Source organism: Drosophila obscura, unplaced genomic scaffold (assembly GCF_018151105.1).
Source record: "Drosophila obscura isolate BZ-5 IFL unplaced genomic scaffold, ASM1815110v1 contig_150, whole genome shotgun sequence".
NCBI classification, from domain to species: Eukaryota; Metazoa; Arthropoda; class Insecta; order Diptera; family Drosophilidae; genus Drosophila; species Drosophila obscura.
In genome coordinates this window covers 9,331,889-9,343,544 of record NW_024542736.1, presented here as the reverse complement: position 1 = coordinate 9,343,544, position 11,656 = coordinate 9,331,889, and the positions used below count along the sequence as shown (strand labels likewise).

Genomic DNA, 11,656 nt, shown 5'->3' with positions numbered 1-11,656 from the left:
TTTGCTAGCAAATTTCCACATTTTTGTATTCAGTTTTCTTTTACTTTGAGTAAAACTAAAAATTAAATTAAATTAAATTAATAAAATGTATATAGATCTGTACAAAGTAATAAAGCATTTATTTGCTTCTTATTAATTATTTTGCAACTGCTAAGAGTATTTTGCACACCCAATGCCAGCCAGTGGGTTAATGCCAATGCAATTCAGCTGCTTGGGTGTGCGCACATTTATTCCTATAGCCCACACACAACACACAATTGTGGGCGCGTGGCGTGGTCCGTGGTCTTCTTGCATTCAATTAATGCGTGTATAGAAAGCATCACCGCGACGCCGATGCCGTCCATCGTCATCGTCGTCATCGTCATAGTCATGGTCAGCAGCAGCAGCAGCAGCATCATCATCATCACCTTGACGGCGCTGGGCATTATCCAAGTAAGAGCTCACGCCCGACTGAGCGCCCAACGAAGCTGAAGACCATGGTGCGGATGAGTAGCGTTGCCTGCTGCTGCTGCTGCTGGCGCCATGAGACCAAGGACGCCGTGAATTGCTGTGGCGGGAGTTGTCCGAGTAGCGGTGCCGTTCGGGGTAGTAGTGGTGCTGATAGTAATCGGAATCTGAATCGGAGTCAAAGTCGGGACGGGACGAGTGCTCAATGTGTGTTGTGCGATTAGGATAGAAGTCCGCGGCGCTGGCGCTGGCGCTGGTTTGTGGGGATGGTCGTGGTCGTGGTCTCCGATGTTCGTAATTATAAACATCATCATCATTCTCATCATTATCAACGCTGGGGGGTGCTGGCGCTGGATAATGATGTGAGTCCGTTGCTGGATTGTGATTATGGTGGTGTTCGTGTTGGTGTTGGTGAGGATGCGGCAGGGGCTGCTGCTGCTGCTGCTGGTGCTGCTGGTACTGGGGCTTATTAGTCACCACGGCAGCGGCAGCAGCAGCAGCTCCGCTATATGGCGACTGCAACACCACCGTGGGGTTAACAATAATGGGCGGCGACGGACTGGAGATGGGCAGGGGTCCGGGTGCATAGTCCGGCACGGGTACTAAGGCAGCCTGCTGCCAAGATGGGGTCGTCGATGAGGTTTGTTCGCGTGAGTTCATCTCCGCTAATTTATTGAAGCGATTGCGACCGCCGGTGTCCGTGAGCACCATAACGGTGGGATTCATATCGGACATGTGATCCTTGAGGCAGTTCTGCAGCAGGTTCAGGAAGAAGAAGAACGAGAGAAGCGTCAGCGCGGACATCACCGCACCGGAGTTTCTCTTCGATTTCTTTCCGGAGCTCCTGGTGGGTTGCGGTGGTGGCTTCGGCTTTGGATACGAATATGGATGCGATGCTGGCGGATGGGGCGGATGAGGCGGATGGGGCATATGAGGCATATGGGGCATATGGGGCATATGCGGCATATGAGCGGGCGGATGTGCGGGCGCACTTCCAGCGCTGGCCTGGTACGAGGAGAAGCTGCCCGAGGGTGGCGTCTGCTGCAATTCGTACTCCACCGATGGCTCGATGCCGCTGCTAATTCAAACTTGCATTAGCCTCGGTCTGTCTGTCTGTCTGTCTGGGTGTGTGTAGGGTTTTGGGATGGTTTGGTTGGGCACTCTTACCCATAGCCGGAATGTCCGCTGGATGGTGCAGTGCCTGCATAAGCACCGTTGTGGCTGCTGCCGGCGGCCAGCAGTGGTCGTCCCTGTTGCTGGTAATGGTAATGGTTCGGATAGTAATGGTTGGGATAATGCACGCGTTGCGTTTGACTGCAAAATATGGAAAGAGCGAGTTGCGGGCAAGCGGGCGGGCCAGTTAGTCCATGAACTCTGATTGGATGCGAACGGCAGTGACTCTGACTAGAGAGGGTGTCCCGAAAATACAGGCAAGCTACCAGCTACATCAACTTATCTGTAGCATAACTAATTGCAATGGATGGGGGCAGAGAATTTCCCTTGCAATTAAATATGAAATTTCAAAATATTAAATTCTCAAATGTGCTCTACTGCATCTTTCCGGACACCCTTTATATGCTGCTTCATAACTGTCTAGGTGCTCGTTAAGTGCTTGAGGTGGGGACTTTTCATGCTCTGCTCTGCGGCTGCCTTTGGGCTCCTGGGGTGTGTGGTTGTGTGGGTGGGGTCCAATCATCAGCGCGGGTCACGCCGAGTGTCACTTTCTGTCATTTTGGCTTACGCATAATTATTCTCCGTAATGGCTGACAGCAGCGGATGTTGTTCCTGTAACTGTAGCTGTTCCTGTAGCTGTTGCTGTTGTTGCAGCTCTCGCAGCTGCTCCAGCTGATGCTGCATATTTTGATGTTGATTTGGCAGAGACATTCCGTGGGTTTTGGAATTTCAGCAAATTTAATTGCTAATTGATTTGTGCGGCAACTCTCTCTCTCTCCCGCTCTCTGCCGTCTCGCGTATGCTTATCACTTCACTTCACTTTTGGGTGGAGAATACACTCAACTGCCAGATGCAGTAGCCACAAAAGGGTGCCGGTAAAGCCTGATGGCAGCAGGACGGACCCCCAACCGCAAGTGACAATGTCGCTTAGGCAACTGGCCCGAAAGCCTTTTCCAGACACTTGGCAGGCAGCTATTAACAGGGGCACCAGCACCAGCACCAGCACCGGCACCGGTCCGGGCCTGTCATTGTCAGCTGTTAAGTGAGTTTGAGCTGCACTGCAACAACAACGGTCTTAGCACCTGAATGAGGCAGCAGCAAGTGGCAAGCGGCAAGCGGCAAACTGCAAACTGCAGCTACCAAAACTGCCGCCTCTGACAATTGCCTGCAAAGTGTTTTGCGGTGACATCGACCAACTGACACACACCTGAACTGGAGCGTTTTACACCAGCCCCAGCCTCAGCCCCGGCCCTGATGCGCTGCACATTTTGGCCAGACAATTAGTGCACGACAAAAGGCGGCCCAGTAATGCTTTCATGCCACCCAACGCCTCGCCTCTCGCTCTCTTCGGGCTGCTGCCCTGCCCTGTCAGTGTTAATGACGCTGCAGTCGCTTGTTTATTGCATTAAAGCTCTATGGATGCAGCGTTATGCATCAGAAATTGTCATAATTGTGCCATGTCTGGCACTGAGTCTGCCACAGCTCATAGAGTCTGCCTCTGCCTCTGCCTCTGTTTCGGCAGCCAAATGGAGCTCAGTTCTTGCGGTCTTTTGTGTGGTTAGTCGAACGTTCTCTGGAAGGTTTACAGAGAGAGATTTCATCTCTCTTCCGTTGAAGATTTATGACTTGGGCTAATAGTTTTCATTGCCAGCAAATGTTTAGGGTTGGTATTATCTGGGCATATTCGTTGTTAAGAAGTTTTAAATTTGAAAATACAATTTAAAATAAAATCTGAACGAATTCAAGCATTTCGGATACTTGAATGTGCCCTAAACATGATTTTCGTAAAAACTTAATTTTGGGATGGTTTTTTAAGGTAGTTAACGAATGACATTTAAAAATATTTCATTTAATTTAACTAATATAACTAAATTTAATTTTTTTAATTCATTTAATTTAATTAATATAGTTAAATTTAATTTTTTTTAATTCAATTTAATTAATTTAATAGAATTAACACTCATTAAATTCTTGGCTTACGCGTACAAATATATTCCCAGTTCTGTATAATTTATTTTGAAGAAAATCTTACCGAAAAAAAAGGGCGTGGTATTACACATTCGATCAATTGCCCCCCACAAGATCTAACAAGTCCGGGGCTGTTGTCTTCCCTAAACAGGAAACATTACACTGCAATGGCAAATATTTAACATTTCCGCAGTGGCAACAAAAAAACGAACATTTGCTGAATCAAAAGCATATAATAAATTGTCAAATGCTGCTGCACTGCAACTTTTCCACACATTTTCAGCTTTGATTTGTCGCCCGCCCCACCACCACCACCCAACCCTCAGGAAATGTCGGCGAAAACTATACAACAACTTTTGCTGATGCTCTCAAAAAAAAAACAAGCAAAAAATAGAAGAAAAAAAAAGCGAAAAAAATAAAAGGAAAGCAAATCAAAAAGTCAAATGCCTTAAGGGGTTGCAAAACTGAGAGTGGCTGGAATGTGTAGCATATACGAGTAGTACGGTGGGGGCACGGGGGACCTTACCCCATGCTTTAGTATGGGGGCTGGTGGGCACTGTAAGGGGTGAGTATTTGTATTTAGCTTTTGTTGCTGGCGCCATTGTCAACATATTTCAAGCGGGCCTCGGCCTGAGCCTCAGACAGAGAGTCAATAATAACTTGACTTCCCCCCATATTGTGGTAGTTGCCCGCGAAGATTGGGGAGGGGTTTGGGGGAATTCCTATAAGATTTTTGTAAGATTTTTATGGCCAGCAAAATTGGTCAGTACGCACCCAGCAGAATTTAATGACTGGAAAATGAGGCATTTAAGCCAAGTGCCAACGAAAGTTTCTGCTCCTGCGAACGTGCCCGGTCAGCCGCTGATATTTATGGGTCTGCATCTGTATCTCCAACTCGGTCTCTGCCACTGTCTGTATCTGTATCTGTGTCTGTCTCTGTCCCCCTGCGTAACTGTCTCTGAGGGGAAGAGGCTGTGGACTGAGCCCCATGGGGTATGGGTTGGGGTGTGGGTGTGTGGGCGCATACATTAATTGCCGTGATTAACACGTAGGCGCATTAAATTATACAAAAACATGGAGTAGCAGGGACAGCCGAAGAAATAAATACTCTAATTAATTAATTGGGAATGATATTTAAATATACATTTATATTTGTATATATTTATTTAATTATTCGCAAGGTTTATCAATTGAAATGAATTCTTTAAAGTTCATACATAGGAGAGACTTAGAGAGATGCAGAAGAACAGATGTAAAGTATTACAATAAATATATAAATGGATGAAGTCCATGTCCAGGATAGAGGTTTTCTCTATTTTTCGTTCCAACTCCATTTATTTACTGCTTCAAACATGTCTCTTCCTCGGCCTGTATCTCCTTGTGTTCTATAAGTTACCTTTTAGTTATGTATCGAGTCGCATTCCTTACAAAATCGTACTTACCCCAGTTAGAGTATCAAAACCAGGCCTAGACCTGGCAATGCCACATCAATTATCGCATATGAAGCGGCCAATGCATGCCTCTTCTGTGTCTCTGTGCAGTCTACATTTGTGTGTGTGTACGTTTTGTACGAGTATCTGTTTGAGTGCATAAATCATTTGGCTACATTAAGTCTTTGAGCTACACAAAACAGGACCAGGGCGCCGTGAAAGGCCACACTGAACAAACTTTTTGGGCCTGGCTGGCTGGCTGGCAAATGAAACAAAAATAAAAACTCGTTAGGCAGACCCAGGACGAAGAGTACGTGCCAGGACTTGGACTTGGACGTGGACTTGAACGTAGACGTGGACTTGGGCTAGCAGTCGGGCTAGAACTAGACGAGCCCCAAGGCAGCGCCAACGCTGGACTGTGCAGTGTCAAGTGTAAAGAAGAACTACTAATCAGCAGTTAATTCTTATCTTTAATTAAGTGCACGTTCCACCCCCGACCGATCCAAGAGGTTCCAGCAAAGGCGAGCCCAGGACTTTGGCTTCAGCTTCGACTTCGGCGTTTATGGCAGATGGCAGACACAGCGAGAGCAGTTCTAGCAGAAGTCTATCCAGCTTTTTGCTCAACACTTTTGTTTGCCCTTCTGCTCACTTTGTTGCTTTTTTTTTTGTATTTTTTGTATTTTGGCATTGTCCGGGACAAAGGCCACTCGCTGGACAGGACACCCGTTGCCGCCTTTTGTCGCCTTTGTCCCGCTCCGGTCAATTTAATGAAATAATCTAAGCAAACACTCTTGAAAATTAAGCAGTTCGTTTTTTTTTTGTTTCTGTTTTTTTTCGTTGGCTTCCACTCTCGAATTAAAAATGTAATGCGTTCGCTTTTGTTTTGTTGCTGCGAATAATTAAATGTGGATATTTTTCGTTTGGTTGTTAAAGAAGCTGCCGCCATCCGGCTGGCCAATTAAAAAGGCCACGCAACAATGGCCAAGGCGCTCATGCATGGCTTATGCTCAGCGCCAGACCCTAACCCTAACCCTTCATCGAAGTTGGAGGTTGGTCTAAGATGCTGCTGGAATTCGATGCGATAAACTTCGACTTGCTCTGAGGCTGAGTCGCGGCTCGGGGGTAGTCCATAAGTCATTACCCCCATCTGAAAAGCGCCCACAGGTAGGTAAACGGTGGAGTACGACGACAGAAACTTGCTGCAGCATTTGGCCCTCTCAAGTTGTTTGACAAACAATACACACAGCCCGGCCAAGAGAGGGGACACCTGAAAGAAGAAGAGCAGCAGTAGCAGCAGCAGGGGGAGTGGCAAATGGGTTAGCAGGGGGGTAGAGGCCACCGGGAGTCGTAGTGAGCCGGAGTGAGATCTGAGCACGAGAGCCGCACTCAAGCGTACCCGTCACATTTTTGCGCTTTTACATGGCTCCCATTCCCATTTCCCCCATCCCCCATGGTAGGGTGCACTGCCACTGCACTCGCCACCCCTGACAAGAGTGCCCCAAAACGTGGCATCATCAGATACATGAAAACAAAATTTTTTTTTTACAGCACTGAAAAGCTGAACTAAAAATAAAATAAAAGATATTTTATTGAAGTGGCGCAGTGAAATGATGGAGTGAAAACGGGGTGGCTGGGGCGGGCACCTCGCACCCACCCAGCCCATTCCCGGACTCTGGCAGATTAATTATGCATCGCTAAAATGCTAAGCCAGGTAGCACCACAGCGCCACAGCAGCACGGTATCGCAGCAGTGCCCCAAAGGCAAGTGGCAAATGGGAATGATGAAGAGGTACAGGGGGGGTAGCAGAATAGGGGGTGGATGGGGGTGGATAGGGTGGATAGGGGAAGCAGAGCCAGCCCACGGGGGAGTATGTAAAAGCCAAGTACAAGCCACAACAAAATTAAAATCAAAATAAAATCAAAGCAAAAAAAATGTTTTTGGCAAATATGCAGATAAAATGGAAGGACTTTTAGATAACCTGCCATGGGGTGTGCACACTGCAAGTGATGGAGCATCTACTATACGAGGAACTGGAACTACCATACTAAAACTAAAATTAAAACTTAATAGTTAACTTAATAGAATATATTTGGAACAAGATGTTGGCTGCATGCAGCAGTTGGATATAGTAGATGGAAGTCACTCAAAATTATTCAATTCTAACATGTAAAATCGTCAACTGATGTATTATTGCCAGGGACTGTAATCATTATAAGCGATTTCTTTGTTTGTGATAATGCAGTGTTGATAATAATTATTTTTATTAACTTAAAATTACACGATTATCCATTTTCCTTACAAATATTGGGAAAATCATTACTTGAAAATAATGATTTTGTTTTGTAAATTTTTTTTAATCTTATTCATCCTTATGCATGCCTAATGATTATCCATTATGTTTAAAGAACAAAAAATAGAACTCAAATACTAATGATTAAACTTTGTGTTTTTATTTTTTCGCTCAAAAATAAAACTCAAAGTTTTTATCTATATTTTTCTATATTCAAAGAGTCATAAATACCGAATTAAATGTGCCGATTAACACTTGATCCCAATAAAATTATTTATCAATTATTTGTTTATTTATTTTTGGTATACCATTTGGTACAGCACCATCCAGTAGCTAAGCTAGGCATTGGCTTATCAAAGGTCACACCTCCCAGCTCTATCGCAATCCTTTTAAAATAAATGCAAATCTTTTTGGATTTCGCTGGTGTTGCCGCTGCCTCAAATCAAATGCCTGTCACAGACAGACCCTACAAATCATCATGCCTCTTCACACATAGCGTTCGTTTCCACAAACACACACAAACACACACACACACATAGAGCTGCCCACTCTTGCTCGCACACTTGCCACCAAATTATTCACATAAATAAAAAACGGTGGAAAAAAAATTAAGATTAAAATAAAAATTAAAAGCTACAGCTAAAAATCAAGCAGCAAACGTCAAAGCCAAAAGCGTTGAGCTGTCGGAGCTGTCGTCGTGTCACTGCACCCGCGCCCAGGTGAGGGCTATGACACGGGGGGGTAGGATACGGGGGGATACGGTACAGAAGTGCTGCGGACTCACACACAGCCACAGATACACACATATGAACATGAGGTGCGACACAGATACACTCACTCCCACTAGAGACACACACACACACACCCAGACACACAGGTGGAGGCAGGAGCCAGGAGCCAGGAGCCAGGACAGACGACAGCGACAACGACAACGACATCATAGTACCCACTTGAAGCGCTTTTAACAAAAATTCTTTTAATTTTTCACTCTTCTTTTTTTTTGGCAACACCAGGCAGGTTGATGGAAGTGGCAGGGGGTGACGCAAGAAAGAGAGTGTGGCGAAAGAAAAGGTGAGCGTCGCAGCTTGGAATACCCTGGCAGGACTCAATGGACTACTAAGCCATATGTGATAATGCTCGTCCTAGCAAATGAATTTTAAGCTACGCTGCATGCAAAAAAGAATGAAAACAAAGCCTGTGGTAAATATTTAAAATTGGAAATGTCGGAACCACATTGGCTGAACGGATCAGTGCAAATGGGGATAACCCATTCGAAAATATATACTCAATATTAAACAGAAATACGTGCATCAACAAAATATATATATCTTGCGATACCCTCGTCAGGGGTATAATTAAGAAAAATCTCGTAGCTTCGCTGCAGATTCGCAGCGAGTTGGTGCTGGCTCTACGCTTCTGGTTGGATTTCTCTGGCTGTTACGTATGTTTGTGCAACCCTCACGGAAAATGAAATTTTCCTGCAAGATGCAGAAGAAGCAGACGACGAAGAGCCGGCGACAGCGACAGCGACTGCTGAGGGAGCCGTTGCATTGTTGATGAACAAGCAGCACGCTAACAAGTTGTATGCGCCAGCAGCTGAGGCCCTGCCCCTGCTCATGGCCCCCCAAAAAAATAAAAAAATCGGAGTGCACCTTTCAGCGCTGGCGTTGGTACGTGGGCGCTTACATTGTTGTATATGCCACATGCCCCAGCCACAGGGCACTACCGCCCACCATCCGGCAACCGCTTAGAGATGGCTGGAAAATTATGATGCCTGCGTTTGTTTCTCGTTTGCAGGGCGCTCATTTTAATTTCCACTCGTTTTTTGCGCTCCTTTTTTTGGCCTTCGAAAATTACAATAAAAAACAACAACCAAAGGGAGCCTGTGGAGAATGGGCGGATGGAGATGCAGATTAAACAGTTAGAGAAAAATAGGAAAATTCAAGTGCATTTTTCACTTCACTTTACGGTGCATTCACATTTCCGTTGCATTGCATACAGAACAGAACAGAACAGAGAACAGAGTGAAACAACAGTGCGGAAAAAAATCATCAAAAAATTAAAACCAAAACAGTTTGAGGGCATCAAAAACCGAAAACGGAGCTGCGGATTTTTAAAATTTGTCGTATGGAGATGGGGCAGAGACAGCAGACTTCAGGACCGAGCAGGTATCCGTATCCCTTTGTTGAAGAACCCCAACCCAATACCAAAAAGCCGCCAACCCTCGAGCCCTGCCTCCTTTTTTTTTGTGTTGTTGTTGTTTGAAGACCTTTAAGGTATTGCTCTGGCTATGCAATTTTTTGTCATTGTCATCGTTTTGTGTTGTTGCATGCAACTCGTGGCAGGATGGCGGTGTGTGGCACAGGGAGAGGTCAGTCCCTTTCGCTGCCTGCTTTTAGGCGCTGTTGCAAGAGTTGCACTTTTTGCGGCGGCTGCCACTCGTCGTCGTCACTGCACTCGGCCCCCGTCCGCACTGTTGTGTTAAATTTTTTGTATAAAATTTGCATGCAAAGTGCATTCCCCGCTTTTTTGCTTTATTTTTTGGCATTTTCTTTTTTATTTTAATTTCTTAATTAGTTGCTTTTGTGGCCAGGCCAAAAAACGGGAGCATGGAGCTGAAGCTGGAACGGGAGCGGGAGCTGGAACGGGAGGTGGGAACGGGAGCTTGAAAGCAAAAGTCAAGCCGCCTGCATTTAGGGGTTGCAAGAAGGGTCACTCGGGGGTTGCGTTGCGTTCTGGGGGGGGCTTTAAGTCCGAGCAGCTTTTCAAATTAGTCAAATTGAAATAGCATTAGGCTGGCTGTTGATCTGGGCAGATGTCCAACCACCCCTTCTGCATCCTCGACTTTGCCCCCGCAATCAAACCGAAAACTATTTAAATTCTAATTTGCATTTCGTCTAGGGGTGCCGGGCTGGGGGGGTCCAAAAAACAAATGCATAGAATTTTCTTATCCTAAGCCTCGGTTGGGAATGGTTGGGGCCCAGAGCAAGGCAAGGGGCCACGGGGGCTGGGCTGCATAATCACAAAAATTTGTCATAAAACTTTGGCAGACGCAAAAGTTTTTGCTGCACAAAGTCAAAGTCGTTGACGTCGTCATCAAATTTCAATGCTATAGAGAAGAAATATATAGGGGTGCTGAAAGGAGCTCCATACTATCGCAGGCGGGAATCCAATGGGGGGAAGGGACTTTCAGAATTAGTCATGAATCAGCAGCATGCCAATGCTGCAATATTTACGAAATCTTTCATTCCCCCAAATGCCTTTGCCTTTAAAGCGATTACAAATCCTGTATCACAAGCAATTTGGTTGCACGCTGCTGCGGTTGCCCCATGCCACCAACGGGGGTAGAGGCGTGTGAGAACTTTTTAATTACCCTCATCAGCGAAATGCAAGGCTTCACTCAAACCAACGATATAGACACAGACCAGAGACCCCGACCAGGGGCAGGAGCAGGAGCAGGAGCATGAGGATGAGGAAGTTTGCTTTGAGACAATTTTGTGCACAAAAAGTTTCATTGAGAAGAAGTTGCCTGAGCCTGAGCCAGAGCCAGAGACTCAAACTGCTCTAGAATCTATATGAACTTTGCTTGTTTTATGATAATTACATTTGAATAATATACATTTCAGTCACACACAATATACGAATGTACACATGTAGACTGCAAAGTGCAACTAATTAATATTAATGACACTAATTTGCCAAAGAGTGTGGGATTTCAATGGCTGTCGGCACCTTGTGGGAAGGGGAAGTGAGGGTGCGCTTCCTGTATTATGTAACCTTTGGGATAGCTGCGAAGCGACACACAAAATTCCAAGCAGCACTAAGCTCTAAAGTAGTGACAGAATTATGATTTAAATGGCACTAATCAGAGGCCTGCCATCAATCTGTGTCACTGGGCAAAAAGGAAAGCGAAATGCCAACACCCATGATGTGTGATCCGTATCTCTCGGATGTGGTGTGAAAAGCGAAATTCTCAAACACTTGGCAAACAGCGCGACTGGGGTGGGGGCGGGGGCGTCGGCTCACAAATGAGTCGATCTTATCTGTAATTGCTTTCGCTCAGAAAGATGCTGCAAGAAGCCATCTTGCTCCTTCGCTTGCTTGGACACTTTAAGGAAGTGACCCAAATTAGGCATAGAAATGGAAAAGTTTTTGCATTAGCATGCGGCTTTGCCACTTTCCACTTTGTCTTTAGTTTTTTAGATTTTCCTCTGGCTGTTGGGTTATGGCTCTCGGGGCAGGGGGGTAAACTTCAAGAAATCGACATTTGTTTGAGCGTTTTGTGCTGGGAGTCACGTAGTTGCAGCTGCCACGCTTCCAGGTACGAGAGTACATATCTCGGTGTCAT

At 45.7% G+C, this 11,656-nt stretch overlaps 1 protein-coding gene across 1 annotated transcript; it reads right to left on the bottom strand.

The window, feature by feature from the left end:
- Positions 1-267: 267 nt before the first annotated feature.
- LOC111069401 (alpha-protein kinase 1) lies at positions 268-2,310 on the bottom strand. The gene is made up of 3 exons (XM_022359458.2): positions 2,189-2,310; positions 1,615-1,761; positions 268-1,522 (listed from the first exon to the last, which is right to left on the bottom strand). The coding sequence occupies exons 1-3, from the start codon at positions 2,302-2,304 to the stop codon at positions 295-297; spliced, it is 1,491 nt and encodes a 496-aa protein (XP_022215150.2). The 5' UTR covers positions 2,305-2,310; the 3' UTR covers positions 268-294.
- Positions 2,311-11,656: the final 9,346 nt, after the last annotated feature.

Coding starts and splice junctions, on each gene's coding strand:
- LOC111069401 (XM_022359458.2), bottom strand. CDS start 2,304: ATGCAGCATCAGCTGGAGCAGCTGCGAGAGCTGCAACAACAGCAACAG. Junction 1,762..2,188: donor ATTACGGAGAATAATTATGC/GTAAGCCAAAAT, acceptor CATATTTTGCAG/TCAAACGCAACGCGTGCATT. Junction 1,523..1,614: donor AGCGGACATTCCGGCTATGG/GTAAGAGTGCCC, acceptor TTGAATTAGCAG/CGGCATCGAGCCATCGGTGG.